At 35.5% G+C, this 27,238-nt stretch overlaps 1 protein-coding gene across 1 annotated transcript in view; it reads right to left on the bottom strand.

Moving 5' to 3' along the window:
- NCAM2 (neural cell adhesion molecule 2) overlaps positions 1 to 27,238 on the bottom strand; it is a 140,823-nt gene that overhangs the window by 83,831 nt on the left and 29,754 nt on the right. The window contains exons 7-8 of the mRNA XM_035896416.1: positions 27,060 to 27,205; positions 7,771 to 7,921 (exon numbers count right to left, since the gene is read on the bottom strand). Of these exons, the coding sequence (XP_035752309.1) occupies positions 7,771 to 7,921; positions 27,060 to 27,205 (297 nt within the window). The remainder of the gene's footprint in view (positions 1 to 7,770; positions 7,922 to 27,059; positions 27,206 to 27,238) is intronic.

Raw genomic sequence — 27,238 nt, 5'->3', positions numbered from 1 at the left:
CCTGCATCAGGAGAAGCGTGGCCAGCAGGTCGAGGGAGGTGATTCTGCCCCTCTACTCTGCTCTGCTGAGACCTCACCTAGAGTACTGTGTCCAGCTGTGGAGCCCTCAGCACAAGAAGGACATGGAACTCTTGGAGCGGGTCCAGAGGAGGGCTACTAAAATGATCCAAGGGCTGGAGCACCTCTCTTATGAGGACAGGCTGAGGGAGTTGGGCTTGTTCAGCCTGGAAAAAAAGAAGGCTGCGGGGAGACCTGATTATGGCCTTTCAGTACATAAAGGGGGCCTGTAGGAAAGATGGGGAAAGTTTTTTAGTAGGGCCAGCTGTGTCAGGACAAGGGGTAATGGCTTTAAACTAAACCAGGGTAGGTTTAGACTGGATATAAGGAAGAAATTCTTTATAATGAGGGTGGTAAAACACTGGAACAGGTTGCCCAGAGAGGTAGTGGAGGCCCCATCCCTGGAAGCATTCAAGGCCAGGTTGGATGGGGCTCTGAGCAACCTGATCTAGTTAGCAGTGTCCCTGCTTGCTGCCGGAGGGTTGGACTAAATGACCTCTAGGGGTCCCTTCCAACCCAAAACATTCTATGATTCTACGATTCTATGATTCTATGATTCTATGATTATTGGAAGCCTCTCTCTTAGATGGTTAATACTGGCCTAAGTTTCCCATCATCAAGGGCTTTAATAAACCACATCTTCTAGCAAATCTAGCCCTTTCCTTGCCATCCATCCTGTAAAAATGCCTTACTTTTTTGTAACTGTCACAATTTGGTTAACAGCCTTTTATCTTTCTCTTGTTTTTTCTCCTGCATATTTGTTTCTCAGTAGTTTTTATTATGGAATGAATAGCTTTTCCTTGGAGATAAAGTAGAAGCAGCTCCCCAGATAAGTACAATAACTGTCACATATTCCTTGTAACAGGAAAGAATATTAGAAAGACTTAACAAATGAGGCCAGGTGATTAGATTTTAATATCTAATTATCCTTAAAAGGAGGACAGGAACTACAGAGCTTCAGGGTTACTAACTTTCACAGTTTTACTGCTAGTATCATGATCATGTGGCTGCAAGGAAAAATGTGCAAGATCTGCATGTGAAGTTTCCAAGTAGAAAAGAAAATGAAACTTACATATGCTAGGTTTTAAATTGCCATGATTATTAGTTAAACCAGAGGTTTTTTTTCAGAATCCAGCTCATCATTTTGAAAGTTGAGATCAGCAGTTTTGCAGAGGTACATGCTGCTTTCACAGCAAGTGACAGGAAACACCACTCTCAGTAAAGTTTCCTTTCCCTCACACCATTCTCTTGGTTCCTCTCAAAGTGCACTACAATAAAACATTGATGTTCAATAGTATGATGGACTACCTACTAATTGTACAGCTTATGCAAGAGTAAGAGTCCCCTCTTACTGGCAAGGAGTACTAGTCCCTGATAGGATATTATTTTTAATATCCAAACATCACACTAATTGCTCCATTTCCATAAACATAGAACATGAACTTAGTTATCATGAAGATAAAGTATTGTTCTGCTAGACACAAAGTATGTTGTTGATAATGGTACCTTCAGCCTTAACAAATGGTGGGCAACAAATGCATGCATAGTTTTGGTGCTTGGCGCTGCCAAAGTCACAGATATTCAATGTACCTATTTTTCTTTGAATTCTAATTGACATTAAGGAATTGTGTTTGGTTGATCACTTAAAAAAAAAAACAAACAACAAACCCCCCACAAAAAAAACAAAACCCCCAAGAAATTTTAGTGAATGTATAAACCTGTCTAAAATAGGAGAAGAAATCATAGAGAACACAGCTAGGTAAAATAAGCTAAGTATGTCAATAGTGATGTTTAAAAGAAACTGTCTGCATATATCTATTGGTCATTTTTTAGGTCAGTAAATCACTAAGCTCACTGGCTATCAGAGCTAGAACAGGAAGACTCCCCTTAGAGATCTCTCATGCTAGCAGTAGTTTTTATTTCAGTAACAAAATGACCAGGTGTTGCAATTACTGACTTGTTATTTTTGGATGGCAGTGGTTTGTATTCAAAATTTCAGTTGTTACTTGTATTCCAGGATAGAATTACTGCAATAATTTAGGATGGCCAGACTTCTAACATCATTATTAGATCACATAATGCTCTTATAGCCAAAAGTAAAAAAAATTGCGATGCCTTTCTCAAACCAGGATCCTAGCCCCCATCTCTCTTCCTATTGTACTTTTCACATTTTCAGAACAAAACCCAGATTCATATCTTTACCCTCCGTATTTTCCTACATGTCATCCTTACTACCATAACATACCTGCTATTGATATCTTCCCTCCACTCCCTAGTATCTACCTATCTACCTACCTACCTATCATCTTTTATAGTCCCAAATAATAATTGTTGTTTGTGTATGGAGCAGGGACTCAGCCTCATTGTCCAGAAAACAACAAAAAAAATTTGAGAAATTTTAAGGAACATACTAAAAATCCAAACAGCATTGCTGAAATTATGCTGTATATACAACTCAATTTCCAACATGTGGTCCCTCTAAACCTTATATCACTCAGACCTCCAGTACAGCGTGCTCAAACTCACCTGGTATTTCCCTCTTTATTTAGCCCTATGCTGCTCCCAATGTGTGCACCAACAGCAGCTCAGACACAGGCTCTGTGGTGCAGAGGAACCTGGCCTCAGATATTGCAACCAAAGCTATGTGCCTCAGGTTTACTGTAAATAACACTAGAGGTCTCTCTTTCAGGCATGTGCTAACCTAGTGACTTAACCTTAGTGTTCTGACATAACTGAAGACTTTAAAGATACCAACTTCAAGTAATGCCAAGTAATTTGCAGTTAAAGAAAGTTAACTAAGAAAAAAATAATATTGCGGTTACAAAACTCAATTTAAGATATTTTGCTTTGTTCAAGTTTCAAAGATTCAACATCACACTTATCATACCACCTGATTATGTTCTTCATAATTCTCAGATGAGTTGCTTCTGCTCTGCTGGACCTGTCTTGGAGGTATAGAGAAGGACAAAGGCCATGTTGCCTTTTTTCATTCACAGGTCACCACTGTATAATATTAATTACACTTAACGTAGTATGTAAATGACTTGCAAAACTCTGTTCAATTTTGCAAATATGAAAACCAGTTTAAAATTTACTCATTAATTATCAGTGTAAACATTTAATATTTTTAGCACGTAAGACCAACTTATGAAGTAGAATCATCTTCAAGGAAACATTAGAAAACTTACATTTTTATTTTTTTTTGCCTTTACTATTGACAAGGGCATATATGGAAAATTATCTCAGTAAGAAAAGATGCTGAAGCATATATACCTATTAATGAAATGGGTAAATTATTAGAAGAGAAACAGAAGAAAACCCAAAATATTTTTTCATCTTTTATTCAAATATTCATTCCAAAATGAGTCAATCGACTCAGGAAACAAAGGTCAATACTGTAACAGTACTGAGGTTGACCTCAAATTGTGGTGTGAAAAAAAAAAAAAAAGAAAAAAAGACTGTTTCTGATAAGCAATACAGTAGTATAATAAATACTGCACAGGTTTCTTTACAGCACATGCTACACAATTTTTTTTTGGTACCATAGAATATTGGTACTTAACTAATAAGGCCTACACCTACAAAATTCAGGTTTGGATGAAAACTAGTAGTAAGAAAAACTTTGCATTTTTGGAAGAGACTTTAAATTATTTAAATGAGGGGTTTTAGAAATTTTTTTCTAAGAAATTGTATTTGTCAACCACTCACATGGCTGATCTCATACAAATATGTACCTTACTACTGAGTGCAATATGTTTGTGATAGTTGATTATATCCCAAAACACAAGTCTTTGTGTACAGTGAGGAAGTAGGCATTTTTTGGAACATCCAGCATATCTGCAGTATCAATATTGAAACGTGAGAGTTTTAAGTGAAATACAGTAATGTGAAAACTGGTAATTGCAGCTACAAAAGATTGTAAGCTAGGATGCTTCTCAGGTAGCATCTGGAAAACCAGAGACTTTTCCAAAGACCATGGCTTAATAAACTTTCTCCAGTAACAGGAGTATTCGCCTGAGGAATTTGCACCTAGTGATACAGAGCAATCAGAGAGACCACCATCTTAAACACCTAGGAGTACGCAATTAAGTGCTGTGAATACTTCTGACTGTGTTAATGACAGTCTGAACACAATGAAAAGAAAACTTTCAGGGCAAGTGGCAGCTTTTCAGGATCATAGACTGCTGATCATTACCGGCCTGTTTAAAATCTTTCAAGCTCGGTAATGCTATCAATGCACCCTAACTAAGAATAATACTATTCATAAAGATGATCCAGTGTATCGAACACATCAGTATTATGATTTTTCATTCTCTAATGATAATCATTGCAGCAAATAATTTGTGGAACCCAAGAAATAATGTGTTTTCTCATCAGAATTTTTCTTCTTTTAGTCAGGTCTGTATTGTGCTTTTTAAGATTCCTTTATATCCCTAGAATATATTTTTCACAATAATTATGTCTCAGCTAGAAAGACAAAAAATACCATATAGAAATGTAAACATCTGCATAGGAAAACTGTATCTTTGAAAGGAACCTGATAGTATTATATGTACAAATCAAGTTGTAATTCACTGGGTTTTGTACATTTAACTTCCTCAGGCCCTTCTGAAAACCTCATCTAAGACTATCTCCTGCTTTATCTATTTTCTACTCATTTCTATCATGGTTTGCATTAAAAAAAGAAATAGCTATGATAAATATATAGATAATCACTATACACACATCTTAATACACAATACCTAGTATGCATCATATATGCCATCACAGGGGAACTTTTCAATGAGTTACTTCTATTATTATTATTATTATTATTATTGTCACCATCATCATGATGAACATCCAATACACACTAGGCTTCGTATGTGTAATCAAATTCTGCAGCTAATGAAATCCATTAGTAAATATTATTTATAATGGTACCTTTTTTTCCATGTAATTTTGATTTATATCTCATACTTAATGTAAGGAAAGCTAAACATAACTAAATACAAAGATGACTTTGTGGGAAGAAATCCTTATAAATGTCTCTAAAGGGTTCCCTACAAATCATGTCTGTCTCGCATTTACTTCAGATAAAAGGCAGGGTTAACTGTGCCGAATTGGTATCAGACCTGATAATCTCTTCCTGTCCTGGAGAACTGCTCTTATCATCAAGAGCAACCCCAACAGAGAACAATGATAAAGGACAGAAACTGTGCATTCCTACTGTCAGTTTAAGTCTCTGATAGGGGTCAGCAAATAAAAGAATGAGACAGTGACACCAGAGAGCTCTGTGTCTCCATTAGGCTTGTTAAACTGCGCTGACATTTAAGGATGTGGTGGGAGCATGCTCCTCTCCTGACTATGCAAAATATCAAACATATTAAAACACATGAAGAAAACTGCTGTAGTTTTGTTATTAAGTTACAGAATGGCATAGGTGCATTGATTAATCCTATCTAGAAACTATGGAACAATATAAACAACTAAGTCTTGCTTATTTATCTGTATTTTAATTTTAAAATAGTTATTGAGGTTTATACCAGAATATTATTAAAAATAATAAAAATTCTGCTAAAATGGCTCACTAGTGTTGATGCAAAGAGCCAGCCATACCTGAAAAATTCTCCTCCAAACAGGTTTTGATGACAAGAAAACCAAAATAATTGAAGTGAAAATTAAAATGTTTTTGAAGAGCTTTATGCAATTTGGTAAATGAATACTTTGAAAAAGAAATGTAAAATCCCCTGATTGCAACATTTGTAATTACATTTAACATGCTGAAAACATATCACTTGGAAAATAATACAAGATCAAAATAATTTATTCAATATGAACTTCACAGAATCTCATAAAAATTTCCCATTTCCCCATTTTGCTATGAGAATACAAATCAGTTGTTTAGTTTTTGAACATGTACCTTTTTCTGAAAGTCTCTAGCCTGCAACTTACAAAATGAAATAACTGGAATGAAGGATAACTACGACACCTGCTTCATAAAATATCATATTTGTAGTGTCTCCAAAGACACAAATTCAGAAACAATATGCGATTCCATTTTCTCATACACTATATTTGATTGTTCCCACACATACTCAAAATTAAGTCTGCCATACCATAATGGCAATATGTTACTTTTAAATTCTTAGCATCTGTTCTAAAACTTTCACCCTGAAAGATGTCTTAGACTATAATAATGTATTGTATCAATCCAGAGATTTTGTTATGGCCTTAGTATGAATTCTGTGCTGCTAATAAATTCTTAAATTTCAATTGCCCGTGTTTCATAAAATGTGGTGCATCCTGTATCTTTCTTCTGAATACAAAAGGAATTAATAATTAATTTTAAAGCATAATGGCTACATAACCTTAATCAAACAATATATTTCATATCACTATGTATAGAGTAGGACAGGATTTTACAGCAATTTGACAGGAGTTTCACTGAACTTGCTTTTTTATCTAGTAATTTTTTTCCTTTATATACATATAAAATAAGTAATTATCAGTGCACCAGTGCACTCATTAAAGAAAGAAATACAGTAAGTGAATGTTTCCCCAAAGAAATATTTTGCAAAGTTTCAAATCCCTCCATATGTCTATTTATTGAAGAGTAGCTATGTTAAAGCTATTAATAAATGCTCTATTTATTTCTTAGGTCTTCTGGGTTGGCAAAACTCTCCATTCCTAACATTCAATTACAACTTTGACCATTTCTCATTTTCTTTTCAGATTTATTTCCTATGTCATAATGTATTGCTTGCCTGCCAGAAAGATGGAAAACACAACTGTATACTGAAGTAACTTTCAGAACTCCTCAGGAGATCACTACAGCTGATAGTCCGCAACAGTTACTTATCCTTTTGTGCCACAAACCCTATTCCAACGTCTATCTTCCCACTGCAAAGACTTTTTCCATTCAGAGTTTCAACCTCAAACAGGTTCACTCAAGCTATATTGCAAATGTGGAACAAATGTATCTAGAAAATCTCTTGCAAAATAGAACAATGATGAAATATAAAAGAAATATTTTTTTTTTGTTTTCATTTTTTGAAGATCTTTGTTACACGAATTTGAAGAACAGTTTGAAGAGACAATTTTCCAACCAATTTTTGTGTATTTCAAATTTATATCCTCTGATTGGCTTCTATAGCATCAGACTCTTCTCTAAGCAAAAATAATCTCCTTTTCTCCTGGATAAAATTCAAGAGCTTCAAATAAAGCAGCCTGCCTAAAAGAGATTGTCACAAACCAGTTAACTCCAGGAAGGGTTATAAGAAGGGCAAGAGACTTGCTGGGGATTAGTAAAACAGAGAAATAGGAAAAAAACCAGAAGACTGTTGAATCTTAGAAGGTTAAGCCCAAAACGGAGCTGTTGCTCAAAGCAATCCTTAAGTTATCCAACTGAATGCTTTTCACCCACAGCAGTCTCCACTAGGCTGAAGGTTTGAAGTTATTAAGGTAACCTTAAGTAAGTGGATAACACCACTGGAATATGATCTCAGATGAAATCCTGTCCTGCTTAAATCACCAACAAGCATCTTGTCAACTTCAGAAAAGAGAGGATTCCTTCACAGAATTCAGTATCTCTAACTACAGAAGGACATACTTTCTTAAATTATGCAAGTTTAAACACGAATTACCAGGAAAATCTGACCTTCCATTAAGAATGTACTTTTTTTTTTTCTTTTAAAACAAATTTTAAAGAGAAAACAAAATATTAGAACTTACATTCAATATCAAGGTACATGCTCTTTTGGTGCCCACCAATTCTACTTGCAGCTTCACAGTCATATCTCCCTGAATCTGACAACTTCACATCTTTTATATGCAGTGACGATTTTCCATGCTGCCCTTTGACTTCTATACGGCCATCTGGGCTCTGTTTACATTGATTCAGGAAAAAGAAAGGTTTTATATATATGTGTATATATTTATGTTTTATATATTAAACACCATTGATAAGTATGACTGAAAGCATCTCTTCACCTATGGTGAAGTTATTACTGACAACTAAGCAACTTCTAAATTTGTCAAATAAACTAAAAAAAATATAGAGAAAGATGTCCTGTTTCTAGCCACTATAATCAAGAGAATAAGTACATGCTTAAAGGAACATTGTCAAGGTAAACCACAAAATGTATCCACTTATGACTGGAATAGTGAACTGTGTACTCAAAACCTGTTTATGATCTCACTTATTTTGTTATGATGCTGCAGTTAATGAAAATGCACACATGTAAAATCATAGTATCTTAGATTACAGTTAGCATTGTCTATCTTGTCCTTAAAATGTGAAACTAAATAGAAATACTGCCCCAACAATGAACAAAACACAAATCTAGTCATAGATTTATTTTCATTATTCACATTTTGTTGTCACAATCTCACAATTGTTAAAAAACATCATCCATAAATGCAACTGGAATTTCTGGATTTCGCTTACATAACATTGCATGGGAAAAGGCAAGGGAGAAAATGAATGCTGGCTTCTAATTTTCTAGAACATAACATTTATATTTAGCAACTTCATAAAAATTTGTATCTATAACACCTCCCCAACCCCTCCTCCCAAACTATTTGAATTTCAAGAGTATAAAATATTAGGGAAAACTAATAAAACAATTAAAAAAAAATCCGCTGCATGACACTTCAACCTTCATGGAATAGTATACCTGAGGAAAAAGAAGTTATTTTTAATCTGGTTCTGCTCTTTACTTGTTTTGTAGCATTGAAAAACTTGCTTTACTTCTTAGTTTCATTTTTTTCATTTGAAAAAAACCCCAACTGATTAAAAATACTGATATTTACCTACCTTCATTATTGAGGAAGGTGGAAAAGGGAGGGAAAACCAGTAACTGTTTCACTGTATCACATTTAAACTTGAAACATATTTTAATGTCCAATCCTATAAATTCATACATTCAAGTCTACTGCTTTTTACACTAAATACTCACCAAGTGGCAGCTGATATTTAAGTGACTGAGCTTTTAACTCTGTACAACTGTTTCTTCACTGAATACAGGAAAAATTCACACAATTTAGATCTGAAAATATTTGACATAAAGCAGTCATATAAAGCATTCTGTATATCATAATTTCTATGGAAAGAAGAGTATTCTGATCCCACATCAGAATCCAAGAACACTGAATTTTGTTTCCTGTGAAAACCTCACAGCATAGATACATAAAGTTATGGAATTCTAATGCAAGAGCAAACCTAAAGCCCTCTAGATTGGTAAAATTTAGTAACTAAGACCACTTAGTTATCTCTCATGTCATTTCTAATGCTGAAAATTCTGGTTTCGTTACACCTTTAAAAAAGGAAAGAGAAGTTATGAAGTCACTAGTAAATATGCTGCAGTACTGAATGTCATGGGTTTTGGAGGTATTTCTTGGGATAATTAAAACACATTTCTTTAAAACAAAACATTAAGTTGTTTTCTAATTCCTGATAGATAGATAGATAGATAGACATTACAAGCACGTTGTACGACATGGTTAATAAGAGTATTATTTACATGTGGATTATTTCCTGCTTTTTTAAAATATCAAGTAATACAATCATAAATCTACATTATTCCTACCTAAAATGTACATACACTTCAGCAATTTTGTTTCTGATTTTACCTTGATTATAAATATTTCCCTAGGAAGTCACATTTGAAACTGTGAAAAGACATATGCTGAAACAACCTGTGACTGTAGAATCACAGATACAGTACTAAATACTGTATTAGTGATTCATTAATAGCTGCCCTCCTAAATCACTAAGGTAGCTCTATACAATAGAAAGAAGGAGTAGAGAAAAATACTTTCTTTGCCCTTCCTTATTGTATACCACAAACCTACAATGAGGAGCCAATTTTTTTCTTAGCACCTTCTTCCTGCACAAACTGTCTTTCTGTGAAATTATATTGACCTATAGCTGTAACAACACATTCACTGAAGTTCCTGCACCACGAATTTCTGAATTAGATCAAAGATTATTCAGCTAGCTCAATTTTCTGTTTCCAGTAATAGGTTATTAGAAGCATATATGAAAAAGAGAAAAAAAATTTGAATTAAAAATATATGTTCCAAATGATAATACTTCACTCTGAAAAACAAGCATGTACTAGTTGTACCTTCTGGGCAATATGGTCAACAAGGTTCCTGTAAAAAGAGTTAAATTAATTATAATCCTCACTAAAGTCACTAAAGGTATTTTTACAGAAGTATAACATTTGCAGTGCTATTTTGAATTTGATAACAAAGGAAAAATTTATCAGCTCAATACTAATCCCAATATTATAATTCACTGTATAATTCACTGTATGTCTGCACTCAAAGTATGTTCCTATATTCTTATGTATGATAAAAATATTTTATTTAAATATGGATGATGTAATATATCTTAGGTTTATAGTTAAGGCAAAAAAACAAATCTAATAAATACTCTGAATGATAGGAGATTTTTGCATGACCACATTGTATATTCTTATCATCAAATATATGGTAGGAAGCATTTTGAGAGGGATCTACTAGGTTAAGCAAAGTCCACAAAACCAAATATGAAAACAATTACAATAGTCTCTTTGAAATTGCTTATAAAGTTATGTAAAATATATAATAAGATGTTTTCTGCCACATTGCTCAGAATGCTTTTTGTCCTGTGGCTTCTTCATGATCAGTTTAAGAAGTCCTGTTCCCTGGTTCTATCCTGAAGATGGATGTGTACAATTTCATAAATTTTTCTGCAAACATGGTGCAATACCTGATTCAAAATATACTGTTTGGCTGATGTTCCTGAACAGAAATACGTGAAAGAAAACAAGAGTGCAAATACAGACCAAGAAAATTCTGTTAATAAATAAATACATACATACATAAATAAAAGATAATATTTTGAAGCAATTGCCTATGTGTAGAGAGGATTCCCTGAATATGCTGGAGCCTAACACTTGTAAATGAAAAATGTTAGATAGTATGATGATTTTCCACAAGGACTTCAAAAATACTAGTGTGGCCATATTATATTGTTCTATGGTATAAGTCAGTTCATAGAGATCTGGGCAAATAAGTCAAGGGCATATTATGGCACAAAAAGTACAATAACAGCACAGTCATGCTGAAGCACAGCTAGGAACGAACATTAGGAACACAGCAGAGACACAGAAGCTGACTATGACAAAGAGCAGTGAAGAAGCTCGGATAAAAAATTAATATGCAGTGTTAGCCTGAAGCAAAAAATTAAACCATGATAGTTATATTTTCCCATTCTTCTAAAGGGCTTTATGAAAACATGAATATACTGACAAAGCAGAAGTCTTCATTCATACTGGTCCATAACATCAGTCTTTGTATTTAACTTTGAACAGAAAATACACAATGTCAAACAAGGGCAGTCCTAGACCTGGGGTCTGTGACCAAAAGAACTTTATAACTCTTGGTAAAATCTCCCTGAGGCTTACTTCCTTCCTGCACTAATTATGGAGAGCACACATTAGCACCATGTCTGACACTGTAACACACCAAAACAGGAAGAGGAAGAGGCAGCACAGATGGGAACATGAAGTACACTGCACCTGCCCAGTAGTCCTCATCAGGAAAAATCCCCACCAGGAAAAAAAAAACTGGAGCTGCCACTGGTGACAAATCAAACCACAGATATAATCTCTATAAATTAAAAATGTCAGTAACTCTCAGGTCTGCCTGAAATAATAATAATGGATGTCTACTAAATTGGAATATGGGTTTTATTTTTTTATCCTTTCAAATATTACAGTGGGAGGGATGTAAAATATGTACTATGGTGTCTTCTGCTAGATTGAATAAGTACATGTGCTTTTATTTCTTATTATTAACAAAGAGCATAAAAACCAGACAAAACAAAAACCTAGATGAACAGAACAGTGTCTGTGGTTCAGTACTCATGATTTCTGCTCATTCACTGAATTACTCTGTATCACTGTGGAGCACAAATAATCGGTGAGGTCTGAAAACATACATGGTCAACACAGTTCCGTACAGATATACATATTTCTTTAGAAAGATCAATGAGCAAGTATGTCAACAGGCGCTTACACTCTAAGCCAATGGAAGAATAGTTTCAATAAACTGACACTTGTGTGTCCTGAAAATGGTAAAGACAGACAAGGTCTTCAGAAGTTACCTTTTTACAGCATTTTGGAAATCATAATAAAATCTTAAGAAATCAAAATATTTTTCATCATTAATGTTAACAGAGACTTTAATAAAATCCATAAATAAAAGTGGGGTTTGGGGGGTATTTTGGTGGAGTTTTTTTCCCCCCAATACTTCATCACCCGCATAAAGCTAAAACACGAGTGACAAATATTCAGCAGACACTTTGATAGGTACAGCTTATTTTGTGACTTTATCCACATAAAAACCACATTCCCTAAATTAAGAATTTAACATTTCACATAAAAATACCTTTTATTTTGAATCACAGAATCATAGAACAGAATGTTCTGCGTTGGAAGGGACCCCTAGAGGTCATCTAGCCCAACCCCCTGCAGGAGCAGGGACACTGCTAACTAGATCAGGTTGCTCAGAGCCCCATCCAACCTGGCCTTCAATGTTTCCAGGGATGGGGCCTCCACTACCTCTCTGGGCAACCCCTTCCAGTGTTTCACCACCCTCACTGTAAAACATTTCTTCCTTATATCTAGTCTAAACCTACCCTGGTTTAGTTTAAAACCATTACCCCTTGTCCTGACACAGCTGTCCCTACTGAAAAGATTTTCCCCATCTTTCCTATAGGCCCCCTTTAGGTACTGAAAGGCCGCAATCAGGTCTCCCCGCAGCCTTCTTTTCTCCAGGCTGAACATCCCCAACTCTCTCAGCTTGTCCTCATAAGAGAGGTGCTCCAGCCCTTGGATCATTTTTGTAGCCCTAATGAATACTGATAGTGGTCTATCTCTCTGTCATTGTTAAAGAGAACAAAACTGTTCTATACAGGTCTCCAAGCAAAATTATCCAAAATGACAACTCCAAAGTAACAAAAAGTGCCTTCTGAAAAAAAACAAACACAACCCACCCACCAAAGGGTGAGAACTTCCTGCACTTGCAATATTCTTACTCAAAATATGTAGTTTAACCCAAATTAATTCTACAATAATCATAAATGGGGATGTATCTAATCACTTGAGATTAATTCTACAGATTCTGTAAAAGTAAATATATATTCTTTATTTTGATAAAATCCTTGTCATGCTATATATGCTATTCTACTACCTGACTTTTTCTGTCATGCTTTTCTTCCCGAATGTCTCACATGATTTGTACTTCCACGTGAATATTCCCAAAGTTCTGACCAGCTGATGCTGACCTGACTGGTTGATGCACAGCTCCAAAACTGTGTTCCAGAGCTCCCAAGGCAGTACTAGAATGACGATAATAGCATATTTCAAGAGTTCCACATGCATAGGATGTATGCAGTTTTCAGGGTATGATTGCTAGAGAGAATAGGGATGTAATGAGAGTACAACATCCACAAAGAGACAAGAACAGCTTCTGGGACAGAATAACTTATTCAGGTACCATGGAGTGTTCAATCTGCACAATTCCATTGCCATTTTGGTTCAAAAAGTGTAATTTCTCAGACAGGGAGAATTAGCTGATTATGATGCTTAGAAATTGTCATTCTTTTTCAATTGTAGAAAGCTGTACTTGGGAAAAGGTGGATGGTGTGGTTAGTGGTTGAGTTTGATTTCTCAACCATTTCTCCAACTCCCATTGAGGAACTGTAGCACCAAATGAGATGAAGTTGTATGGTTGCCAAAACGTGCATTTTGAGTTGCCTGAAAGCAAGAGTGGAAGGTGAGAACAGATGCGGAAATTGGTGACTCGTTTGTAGCTGGATTTTGATAATATTACTTGGATGGTTAGAGCAGCTGTGACTTTGTGTTGACTATCTTCCCTCCTACAGAGTTTACCATTTGGCTGACAAAGTACTCCTTCATCCCTTGAAGTCCAAGTGCAAGACTGCAAGCAAAAAAATCCCTACATTTAAAATCTAGACAGTTAAAATACCTTTCTTTGTTTTTCTTCTAATGTTTAAAGCTTATTTGTGATCAAAGTGCCATTACTGTCCATAGTTACACCACTGCAGGTCAGTTTTGCCTGTCACATATTTACCAAATATGTCTTCTGACACCTTGTGTACTTTAGTGCTATATTGGACACACATTGCATGAAGATGAAGGAACAGTGGCTTAGAATTGAGAGTGTTGTTTCTTTTGTAAAATGTGGTGCAACATACTCAAGAACAGTCATTGCAAGAACATATAATATGAGTAAAAACTGCAGAACTATTTCAAGTTCCTCCAAAGTAAGAGAGGAGGGGGAAAAAAAAAAAAAGAACCTGTTTTAAATTTATGCCTTGCTCTTCCTTCTTCAGATCAAATTGTCAAAAATTGCCAACTTGTTATGTTGTCTTGGTCATATTCTGAGCATGTATCACTGAATTTTCAAGGAGAAAACAAATACTGATTAACAGAATCCTCTTTGGAATTTCATGAATAACAATTTTTTTAGGAAGCTTTCTGATTTTGGCTTGTGTGGATATCCGCATGAGAGGGAAACTTCAGATCACATACTTCAGGCTGATGTTTCTTATATGTGAGATTTAAGCAGATAATTGCTCATGAAACTGCTCCTTGAAGCAGCATGAAAGATAAGAACTTCTGCAGCCTGCCATGCTGATACTAAATGATGATAAAATTCCAGAAGTCTATTAAATGTAAGTGACCAGCAATTCCTAGTCTGAAAATCTACCTTTGATGATGAGAAAGGGCTGTTAGTCACAACAGCCATCATCGTGTAGAAGCTGATGGAAGCTCCCTTCTCGATTATGGATGGTATATTCACAATATTTCCCATTCTCTTCAGGTAAATGTATTCTATCCATGCACCTGTTGGAGACAGCAGAAAATTCCAGAGTATTGCTACGTGCATATGCCTTAATGTCCAGTGAATCAGAATAATGCTACAGCAGTGTCTTGGACTTCAGTGATTTTTATAGGAGACCTTGTGATTCTTTTAGAAATGCAGCACATTAAATATATATGTCAGCATGCTGCAAATTCCTGAATTTGTTAGGAATTTGTTTTTCCACATGGAAGAAACTATTGAAGAGCCTATTGTTTGTAGATCTATAGTGTAACACCAGGGAAATCACAAAAAACTAATCTTGAAGAAAAAAAAAAAATCGTTGTTTTGATTTTCTGTTCAACTGCAGACATAGCAGTTACTTTTAAAGAATTCAGATTGGAAATAGTAGCAGGTTCTATGAAGGTTGTTAACAGCATGTACAGTCTCAGGAAAAATGTATTCTTGAAAGCCTCATATAAATTTTAGAAATTATGAATTAGAAATTATGTGATTGATTCATGCTGGCATTTCTTTCAAACATAAGTTGTTATGTAATGAGATGACACGGGATATCCAATACACCAAAACCACTTACTAAGACGAAATAGAAAACTGAACTTCTTTCCTTGATTGTTTTTTACTCACAAGAGAGTATAAAAGAAAAATAATAAAGAGAGAAAACATTATGATCAGCAATTCAAGATTACTTCTGCTAAAGATGCAAATAACAAGAAAGAAATGGTTGATGGTTATTAATGGCAAAAATATTAGCATCATATGAAAAAAGCTTGTAGGGGAAAAGAAGCATTAATGTTGGTCATAAAAAATAAAAACATTAACCACAAATGAGTGTTTACAACAGAAATATTACAACTGTAATAATTACGTATGTACTTTGCAGTTAGAAATTCTGATTAACTTATAAATACTGTATTTAATGTTTTTATTCCTAAGGATTTTGCTGATCTGAATCTACTCCAACACTGCTATGACGCCATTAGCATGGGTGACTCAGATGAATTCAGACCAGCAAAATTCTCAGGAATAAGACCAGTAAGTAAAATGTTCTTGTTCAGTACAGACCTCACATAAAACAGCCGCTAAAAATAATGATTTTGCTATATATCTTACTTTAGACAAACAAATCTTATTGTAAATCGATTCTTTGGATAAATGAGAATGAGACACAGGTGATTATAACCCAGCTTTGTAAATCCTTAAAATGGTTGCAAGGCATTTGTAACTTCAGTGCAAATTGGAGTCACAAAGGTCTTCCTACAAAGGATGAGTAAGGGAAGGTTCTAGCATAAGCACAGGGCTCCAAACATGTATCAATATGAGATCTAGGACTGCTCCGACTTAAAATACTAGCTGTGATTTGCCAGAATTTATTCTTCAGTGATTACTCAACCTCTGTGCACCTGAACAAGAATAATCACTATTAAATACATACAGCATCAGGAGCAACATGTATGGTTATTATGAGTAGGAACTTCAACCCAGTCTTATTTCTGTTTGGGTCAGTTCAAAGTTGAAGTAAATGTTACTTCAGCTGTAGAAATAACTATTCCAGTGAAACTATACCACTGTACTACACCATACTCCCCACACAGAATGAATTACAAAACTGTGAAAGAACAAGGAAACATCAAGCACTAGGATTCCAGCTTTTCTTCAGGCAGGGATTGTAGCCCAGTAAGTATGATTCTCCTATTTCTAATAAAGGCTCTGCACTGTTTGAGCAGTTCAGGGTCTTGGGACTTGCCAGGGATTGCCTTGGTCTGAGATTATTTCAGTTTGCTTTATGACTGCAAGTCTCGAGTCATCAGATAACTACACAAACTTGTTTCCACTTAGCTCTGTGCTAAGTACTGTGTATGGCAAAGGTCTAAGTAACAGCCATTAGCTCTTTATCTTAATTGGGACTGGAAGAAGCAGTTCTGTAACTTTAATAACAGGTGAAAACACTAAAACAAAGAAACAAACCAAAACAACCTGTAACTGGAAACCCATGAAGATAAAGCATGTTGGCTGACTGTGGTACAAAATGGACAAAAATAACTTCAAGTTGATCTAAGGTAGAGAAGGAAGCCTGCTTTTGGTTAGCTTTCTTTTTAAGGGGTTGGAGTGGGAGGTTAAGTCATTTGTATTTTCCCCTGGAGAAGAATTTAGGATGCTAATGAATTGTCAACCCTTCTTTCTTTTTTTTTTTTTTTTTTTTTTTTTTAGGAAAATAAGCACTGTCAACGTCAGGTCTCAGGGGAATACTGGACAAGTGACTATAATGATGAAAAGAAAACTAGGAAGATTTTTTATAACAATTTTAATGGTAATGTTAATTTTTTCCCCTGTTACTTAGAGAACTTGGATTAAAGTGTTCATATAATTGTAACTGGACTAAGAATAATTACATTATTTTGTTTAAACTGATAAAATATTACTTGGACTGATAACAAATTCTTGGATAAATACAGGTTGTATGCCCCTCTTGCTCACAAAACTCTTCTGCAAGAATATAAAATAACCTTAAAAATGACAACTACTCAGACTGAGCTTAATGCATTTGTATATACACTTTTCATTTTCATTGAATTCAGGTTCAAACATGACACAGTTTAGCTTTAGTTGCAGGAATGACTGATGTGGTGAAGGTATGCAGGACAGCATGTGCTTTATTTGGGGAGGGGGGGAAATCATGATTTGAGTTTCTCTTACTGGTTTGTTCAGTAGTTGTATGCAGCTTGGGATCCTTTCCAGTTTTCTGTAAAGGTGATGTATATTTTATTGAAACAACTATGGCTAGACAGCAGATAGGAACTCTGCCTAGAAATTGGGATGAGGTGGAGCCCTGCAGGGGGATATATAAGCAACAAGGCTTCCTTAGTGGAAGGAAAGGCACAGAAAGCCAGAAATGCATAACTCGAGTCACGAGGAGCAGCGGAATTGTCTGCAGGAGGACACAGATCCAGATCTCACAGGTCAGAAAGTCATTGCTCTGAAACCCAGATAATTCTGTAGGGCTTTTTCCAAATGAAATAACAACAGGAAATTATTGCAGTAGCAAGTAAAATGGAGAAAATGAGCTAATCTGGACATATCTGAAAGGGCATAGAAATATTTATTTTCAAATTATTTTATTTAATTGGTATCATCCAATAGGGTTTCTCTATCTACATTTCTATATTTATTTATATGTATGGATATAAAAAAATATGCTGAACATATCAGTCAAATTGGGTGGAAACTATTATGGAAAACTGTGCTGCTACTAGAGTTTGAAACAGATTGGAAAGCAGAGATTGCAACATGGCAGCACAAACCCCATATGTCATTCTGCTAGGGCAAGTATCACTGAGAAACAAAACCTTAGGACCTATCTATAGCTTATTTTCAGTTGGTTTACAGAATTTCTTACTCAACTGCATAAGTTAGGAAACTCAAGGAGTAGATGTTATTAAATTAAATTATCAGAAGTTATGCATAGTATATTGCTGAAGAAAAAGATCTGTAACAACACAAAAACTGAGGAGATCATGTGGATAAATTCATCACAGCTAAAAAATTAGTCCCAGCTCTAGGATTCTCTGGTATGCAGGCAAATTGGGAGGGGAGAGGGAGGCCTGGAGGAAGGTAATCAGTTTCTGGGTGAGGAAGGAAAGGAAAAAGAGGAGTGAGGGAAAAAAGTGAGAGAAAGCTCTGTAGACACCAAGGTGGGAGAAGAAGAAGGGGGAGGCGGTGTTCCAGGTGGCCAAGCAGAGAAGACCATGGAGAAGCAGCTTGTGTCCCTGCAGCCCATGGAAGTCTACACTGCAGCCCACAGAAGACCTCACTCTTCAGCAGGTGGGCATGCCCTGAAGAAAGCTGCAGCCAGCGGAAAGCCCCCATGGAAGCAGGCTCCTGGCAGGACCTGTAGCCCATGGGGGACCCATGGTGGAGCAGCCTGTTCCTGAAGGACTGCACACTGTGGAAAAAGACACATGCTGGAGCACTTTTATAGGAACTGCAGCCTGTGGGAAGGACGCACATTGGAGCAGAGGAGACTATGGGCAGCAAATGGCCTCTTGGTGGGCTACTGGTAGGGGTAAGGGTTTTCTTTCTCTTTTGTACAGCTACTACCTCTCAACATCTTATCCATGAAACGAAGTTACCAATAAAATTGCTGAAGAATACATTTGCTGAGGATATGTCATGAAGAAAAAAACCCCCATGTTATTTAATACTTTGGCATTTGCTACAAGGTGAATGATGCGTGTGTAATGCTTTATGACCACACAATTTCATTTTAACAAATATGATGATAAAGGTAATAAAGACAAAAGGACTAATCTATTTATATAAATCCATAAATTTTCATACAGAATTTGTAAAGACTTTTCAACATAATGAGGGCATATCTGCTGATTACAATGACCTGCGAGTTCAGGAATTCTTAGAGAATATCCATGAATCTTAAAGTTCTTAGGGGTCTTAATTTTAAATATCTACAGTATTCCTTTTGAGTGAGATAGTGATACTTTTACCTCAAAAGAGATTACTATAGTTTTGGTATTACTGAAATCACTTTGAATCTATGACAGGGAAGCACTGATAACTGTGGTCTAAATAACATTGCATGTTCCATACTGTAAATATTATGTTTGTCTTATCAATATACATGCTAATTCTTCCCCCTGCCTCCCGCCATTTAAAAACCCTAAAGGAAGCCACTGCAGTTTTTGATGCAATTCTGTACTTATTTTCACATTTTCTAAATTAACACAGAAAATATATATTGATCACAGACCATAACTCCAAATGGGGCTTCTGAAATGTGCTGGTAAGATGGTATTTATTCAGTTTGGAATTCTAAATATTCACAGAACTATATTCTTAATGCAAATTTCTATATTAAATATCCACCTTTGTATACTATTTTAAGAAGAGGAACACTTACAGAGTACTATGTTAATTCAATCAAATTTTACCAAGTAATATAACCCTGAGGGCTTTAACATTACTTATCAGATAACTATAAGATATATTAAAGCACGTTAGAAGATCAGCTTGCAGTAAAGTAATATTACCACATGATGTTAATTCATTGACCTTTGGCATAAATGTCATAACTTGAATTGTGCCAGCAGAAATTTATATAAAGACAGAAAACATCTTATTTTTGATACCATTATTTACATTATAGCAACATTTAGAAATTTTAACTAACACAGGTTGAGTCCATGCATAGCTAAGAGTTATTCTGACCAGGAATCAGAGCTCAGACCTATGGTTCAGTTATGCAGTCCTAAGAAATATTGTTTGCTGAATTTCAAAAGCTGTCAATAAGGGATGGTGCAGTCTTCACTTTTCCCAATGCAAAGAAATAAGACTCTTGCATTATGCTTAAGTTACACAGCCTCCTAACTATCACAAATGATGGACTAACACTGGTCCACCAGTGTTGTCATGCTACACTGCCATTACTTCACCTTGAAATCTGAGAACTGGTATTAATAAGAAGATAGTGAATGAGTAGATGCACACAGGGAGATGGTACAGGCAAAATATGAGACGAAAATGTGGATTTTTAACAGCATACTAAGGGCATTAATAAACTATTAAGAACTAATTATTAGACATAGTTTATATAATTTGTTAAACAAAACAAAAATCATATTAAAAAATAGAATCCAGGCCACTTGCTCTCATCCTGGTTTTGCCAAAAGTCTAAATGCTTATTTTCTCCTTATATACAAGGGCATTCAAATTGCCTTTCAGGTCAGGAAAAGTATGGACAGGTTTTAATACTGTAAAATACATTTTGCTAGCATTCCACTGCTGATTGTGCCATTTCCTATGAGTTTCCACAGTACCTAGAAAATGTAACATTTCCAAAGTCTCTGGAGAATGTCCTATAGTAGTACACCAGTGAACACTACCAAATGACTCCAATCTATAAAGCGTAGCTGTATCACTTGATGCATCATCAGATGCAGGATCTCTATTTCATCAGAAAAGAGCTATTTGAAAGTTATTAAGCCATCAGTAGATACTACAACTGATACTTAGGCAGAAGCTCATGAAACGGTCTTTTGTGTAGTGGAAGGAATGAATGAATACTCAATTCCAAGCTACAATGGTATCGGGAAATGTTGGTCCATAAAAAAATCCCTGATAATTAGCAGTCTTCATTAGTGTAACAGGCAGAATATCATCACTGATGACTAAATGGAAAAAGCTAATATTGGAAGGGAAAGAAATGCCATTTCCAAGCTTCTATCACTTTAATTCAGCCAGTAAATGCAGCACCACAAACCACAGAAAGTACCCAGAAATATCTACTTTGTGCACAGATAGTACATAAGCAAATGGATTAAATGGGACACAATTTTTAAGTTGAAATATATATTAGGTAGAAATAGGATCATCCATTTACAGAATGGATACAACTTTTGTACTTAATTTAAGTTTAGATATCATGTTAAGGAATTGATTAAATTAGTGATGTTTCTAAACAAACATCCTTCTTTCCCCAGATTGTTTAAGCTTTTAACACAGAAGAGTTATTAAATTTCACATTTTCTTGGCTTTTTGTCATCTTCAAAGAATCAACAACTTTGTCTCTGCTTACTTAATTCTGTCCCACTGGAAAATGACCTTCAAGTTTTACTGAAAGGAAAAACTTGCAGAAATGAGAGAATTCTGAGCTAGTGTAATACTAGTACAGCCAGCCACACAACATGAATACATATATGGATGTGTGTATGTAAAGCCATTTGGGTCTACTCTCAGTAACAGAGCATTTAACTTCTCTCCTAAAAGAGGAACTAATCTGAAGGGCCATCTGGCCATGTGGCTGAGATTTAGTATTGAGTTGTCAATATAACCACCAACCAAGCCTGCATTGGGGGAAAGAGGCTATGGTACATCAAAATGATTTCTGGCCTCAGTTTTGGCTTCCTTTACATAACACTGAACATTTTGTTACCTAAAGTAGTGTACGGAACTCAGATGAATGAGTGACCTACTTAAGGATTTTGAAATATCCACATTGGGTTGCAGCTTTCCTACTGTAATTCTTCCTCAGCTAACCTAGGAAAGCTGCTCTTTATTTCTAACTGCATACAATCTTACCTCTCCAAAATCAATCTTCCTACTAAAATACTGTCACCTCCCAAAACTGTACACTCTACTTTTAGCTCCTTCTAGTTAACTGGATAGCTCATCTCAACTCCATATTAGTGTGGCTGAACATGCCATAAAGATGAAGGAGCCCCAAAACATGCAGATCAGATGACTGATGAGAGTATACTATTCAGTGCTCATATGTGCACCATGTTTTGCATATGTAACACAGGGCATATTCTCAACAGCACTAATTACCCAATATGTAAGGCTACCCTCCTGCTTTCTACTCACACTCAAGTCCATTTATTTACCTTCTCCTTCCTGTCACAATATTCTTACTCTTCTATTTCATAGCCTTAACATGAGAAGCCCCTCATGACTCATTTTAGTACTAAAACCAAAAAAAAATCTTTGATGTCTGATTGAAATGCTTGCAGAGTGTCTCAATTGCATAATCAAATTCAATTGAAGCTGGCTGTATAAACTTTTCTGGCCTGCAGGCCTGTGCTAATATTACAACAGCAAAAATATTCTATGATATTGTAAGTAGAAGGTATTCACACATGTAAGTGAAACAGGTTATAAAAGTTTTCTTCAGTAAGGCAAGAAGACTTGCCCCTTACATTTTTCCAACTATTCAAAGGAGAAAAGTTCCTGAGATTAATTTACAAAGACTGGGATTTGTACAGCTCAGAAAAAAAGAAAATCTCCTGGAATCAATTAAAATACCCCAGATACATTTATCTTTCCTCTTTTTGGGTGATTCATTTCAAATAAAGAGCTGATCCTTGATGACCAGGAACATAACAGAGTTCTCATTCCTATCTCAAAAGAAAGGCATCACAATTTGCTGACACTGTAACACTGCTTCTTTTTGTGCAGTGAGAACAGCATATAAAGGGAGGCAAAAAATTTTCAGATTTTTTGTATTAACATTTGTAATAGCTGAAGTGGAGTTAAGAGGCTTGGGGAAAAAGCAGAGTTGACCTTTCAAAGAAAAAGACAAAACAACCCCCAAATCCTTTACCTTTGCCTATGGCCTGATCATGAAAACTATGAAAAACTAACTCTCCAAATAGTTATGATTTGCATGCCAATATAAAGTGACTTCACACTTGGAAAAGAATTAAATTATTGGTCTGAGCTCGGCAGTATTTAGAAACAATGTCATAGGAAATTTCACGGGGACACCCAGACTATTATTGCAATGGTAGGTAGGTGGAAGGAAGCAGAACTCAAGCTACCTCTGTAGTCTTCACTATAAAGTTAAAAATCAAGGATTTTTTTTTTCCTTGTGGATGCAAGAAGAATAGTATAAGATATTTCAAAGGTATCTGGTGAATCTGTGTCAAATATATATAAAATACAGAATAATTTCATATATCTTAAATCTAGCACCCAAGTTGCAATTTCTCATTCTTGGTTGTTGTTGGTTTTTGTCAACCAGTTATTCCATACAGGAGGCATTATCAAAACTGAGTATCAGATACTGGACTGTAACCTCTCTGCACTGACTTCTTTCATTCATTTTACATGTTTAGATCATAAATTCTTCAGGGTAAAGATTGCCTCTTTGAATGCATCCTGCATGCAGTGGAGCTACTATCTCACATCAAGCCCCATCTGTTATTGTCATTTGTATTCCAGAACAGAGCCTGAAATGGTAATTACAAACAGCATCGGTCAGCTTTCATATTTCTGCTCGATTCATATACTAGGAAAGCAGAGCATGAAACTGCCCTCACACTTCTGCAGTATGCACAGGAATCAATGCCATTTCTGTATCAGAGAATCAGGATATGCTCTCCTTCAGGGATGTGGATAGATATGCGTGTGTGCATCCAAAATCCATTTTGTAAGTGATTAGAGCAAATCAAATCCAATCACTGTTCTTCCTTCTGTTCTACAAAAAGCAGCTCTTCTTCTGCCTCCTCTTTTTACTAGGAAAAGGGCCAGGCCTGCTGGATGCAGAGGTCTGTAGGAACATGCCATTTCAAATCACAGCTGAAAGGGGCATGGCCAGGTTGGCACGTTAGTGAAAGGACAAGCAATGCTGGGGAGTTGGGGACTAGAAGCATAGAGGCAGAGTACATGAGTACATGCACGAAGCGGAGAGCTTTGGCTTGAAACTGCAACAGCAGATGAAGCTCTGTCTTGGACTAAACCTCCATTTCCATTTTCAAATCTTCAAGGGTGAGCCAAACACCTTCTGTCAGGCATAATCATTCATTTACTCAGGCTTATGCACTCTCATGTATTTATGGGTTATAAAGCCATAAAAGGATTACAGAGGACATCTAATGTGACCGCCTGGAAAACTTTCCATTTAAACTTTCAAGAGAGGTCAGAGGAAGGAGAAAGACCCCTTTATTTCAAACTGTCAATGAAAGAGGGACCACACACCGCGTGGCAGATTGTTCCAAAGGCTAACTGATAAAAGGAGAGAAGAAAAGGTTTCTTTGCTTCTGGTTTGAACTCACTTGGCTTCAACTTTCAAATACAAACTTCTGATGTATTGAAAATCCTTTATCAAAGCTATATTTTCCTACGAGATAATTATGGACTTCTCACTCATTAACATCATCCTCTTTAAGCCTAGTAGGGTTATTTCTTTGATCTATGACTTTGGTGTGTATTTTCCATTCTTTTGGACATAATGATTTCAAAACTCGGAAAAGTCTATGTCCTGCTTAAAAGATCTATCATTTGGAAGAAAACATTTTGAACCCATGCAGGCTAGGAATGATCTCACATTCAGGTTTCCTCCTTATCTATACAGGGCATGTTTGCATTTTAGCAAAACAAGAATAACACAATTGAGGAGCTGCACACATGAAGAAAAGTATAATTAAAAAATAAGAACAACACCTTCTGTGGTTTTTTAATTCTCAGCACATTAATATTACAGTTAGAGCAGTTCTTCCATCTTCTACAGAAAAAAATCCATACCCTAAAGGTATTCTTAATTCACCAAAATGTTGGACAAAGTGCAGTCTATACCAAAAAGTTTTAAAACTGGTAAAAAGTTCAAAAGATAAATTCTCTGAATGTAGATGATACTTTTTATATTTATGCAAATTTGTCTGAAAATTGAACACTACTTCAAAAGTTATCAGATACAAGTAATTAATTTCAATTTAAGGCTATGTTACAACACCCCACCCCCCCATTTTCCTCAATTCACCTTTTTTCTCTCTGTGTGCAAAACGTTGCTGTATTATTCAACAATTATTCAATAATTTAATCACTGCCAGTTTTGTTCCCTATTCACCTAATTTGGTAGGAAAGCACAAGCCAAGGCTTTGGCACCCTAGAGCTGGAGGACCACAGAGCAAACTCAGCAGCATATTTTATAGCTCAAGAACACATACAGTATTTCAGAACATTTATTCAACATTCAGCAAAAACTCTCCCATGAGCAATACACATGGAGTTCTTTCATTGGCAAGAACAAAAGGAAACCATATAACTGCATTTATTCTCATTCTTTTTATCGTCCACACACAGTATGTCAGCACACTAGTAGAAACTGAATATAGGTTTTAGTTTGGTTGTCAGTATTATTCAGCTGAACCACAGTTCAAAAAACGCTACACTAATGCATCGAGATAGTTTAACCACCTGTGGTTTGAATTAAGAATGTAACACTGTCCTGTATAAGCACTGGATAAATTTCAGATATTAACTGCAGCAATATTTTTTAGCTTGTTTCTGCAATTTGCTTTAATTTTAAGTTCTGATATAACGAAAGTTATTTTGGGAACATTCCAAACATAAGTGAGAGGCTACATTGGTAACCTTTGAAACCAAGTGTAGTCTTTGTGGGTCAGAAAGATGACCTTTGACTTTCAATATTTAAGGAGACAAACTGTTTTGTTTTAGTGAAAAGCTGTTAGAAAAAATATGACATAAATACTATTATGTTGCTCCAAAATGGAAATCACAGAGCAGGAAAATGGTAAACATTTTCCTCACATAAACTGCCTCAATTCCAGGAAAGGTCAAGCCAGAGATGAGACCTGACCAGATATTGTCATTCAGAACACAAATAATGGAAGTATATAATTCCTTAATACATAGCAATTCCCTGTAAACTGAGCGACTTACTATGTATCTAATTCCCTTATTGGCATGATCGCTGCATAGGTTTGTTAATTGTTCTTTTAAGCAAGAACTATGAATATGCAAACATCTGCAAGAAGACTGTCTATTTAGCTATTTGATTATCTGGAGTAAAAAATCTAAATTAGCCAGCCAGAAAGATGTTCTCTCACACTTTAACCAGCTCAGAGAAATTCTGTAGTTTATGTAAGGAAATTAAGATGAAAATACTTGTTGAAATGCTAAAAGAAATGTATTTAAATTAAAAGAAAAAGAGCTCTGTAGAAACAGCTTGTTATCTGCATGGTTAAGAAGAGCATTACACCGTTCCTTTTTGTTTTCACATTCCATCTAAGTAACCAACTTTCTTCATTGACATACTGTAATCTTTCTGTACTCAACTTACTTTTGTAATAAAACATGAAAATGGGAAAACAAAATGGGAAAATGGACTCAATCTGTAGTTATAGATTATTTGTTCTGTGTGATGAAAAACATAAGAGAAAAATAGGAAGAAAACCCATCAGAAGTGGGAAATAAAGAATTCCAAACTATTCAGAATTTTTTATTTTAAATTTCTATAATCACTACTGCATTTTGAGAAACACTGGACAGAATCCAACTATAGTCAGGAAGGGCTATGGGCAGCCATTATGATCAAGATGAAATTGAAAATGCTAGTAGGGATTATGTATAAAAATTTAGGCCTGATAAGGTGAATTACCTTTCAGCACTTTGATTGCTTTTTTCTTTGTTTTTTACTTTAATTTAAAATGTAGAATCTCCACGTCTCTCTTACTACCTTGGAAAGTAGCAGTTCCTTCCAGTTCTAGAGGAATCTAGAATTAATCTATCTCTAAATTAATTTTCTGCTTATGAAAACATTATCCAGACAATACATACATAGGTATTTTAGACATTAAAGGCTTATTTACCTTGTCCCCTTCAGAGAAAGTTATTCCGTCAATGGCCCTTTTCCAAGTAATCTCTGGGATAGGTTCTCCTTCTGCTTCACAGATGAGGGTGGCTTTCCCATTCTCAAATGTGGTTTCATTTTTAAGTTGTATTATTTGAGGCTGTACTGTTAAAAATACAAATTACATTACTCATCCTG

Source organism: Egretta garzetta, unplaced genomic scaffold (assembly GCF_000687185.1).
Source record: "Egretta garzetta isolate BGI_Z169 unplaced genomic scaffold, ASM68718v1 scaffold45, whole genome shotgun sequence".
In the NCBI taxonomy this organism is placed as follows: Eukaryota; Metazoa; Chordata; class Aves; order Pelecaniformes; family Ardeidae; genus Egretta; species Egretta garzetta.
The sequence above is the reverse complement of the archived record's forward strand: the minus strand, read 5'-3'. Positions and strand labels throughout refer to the sequence as shown.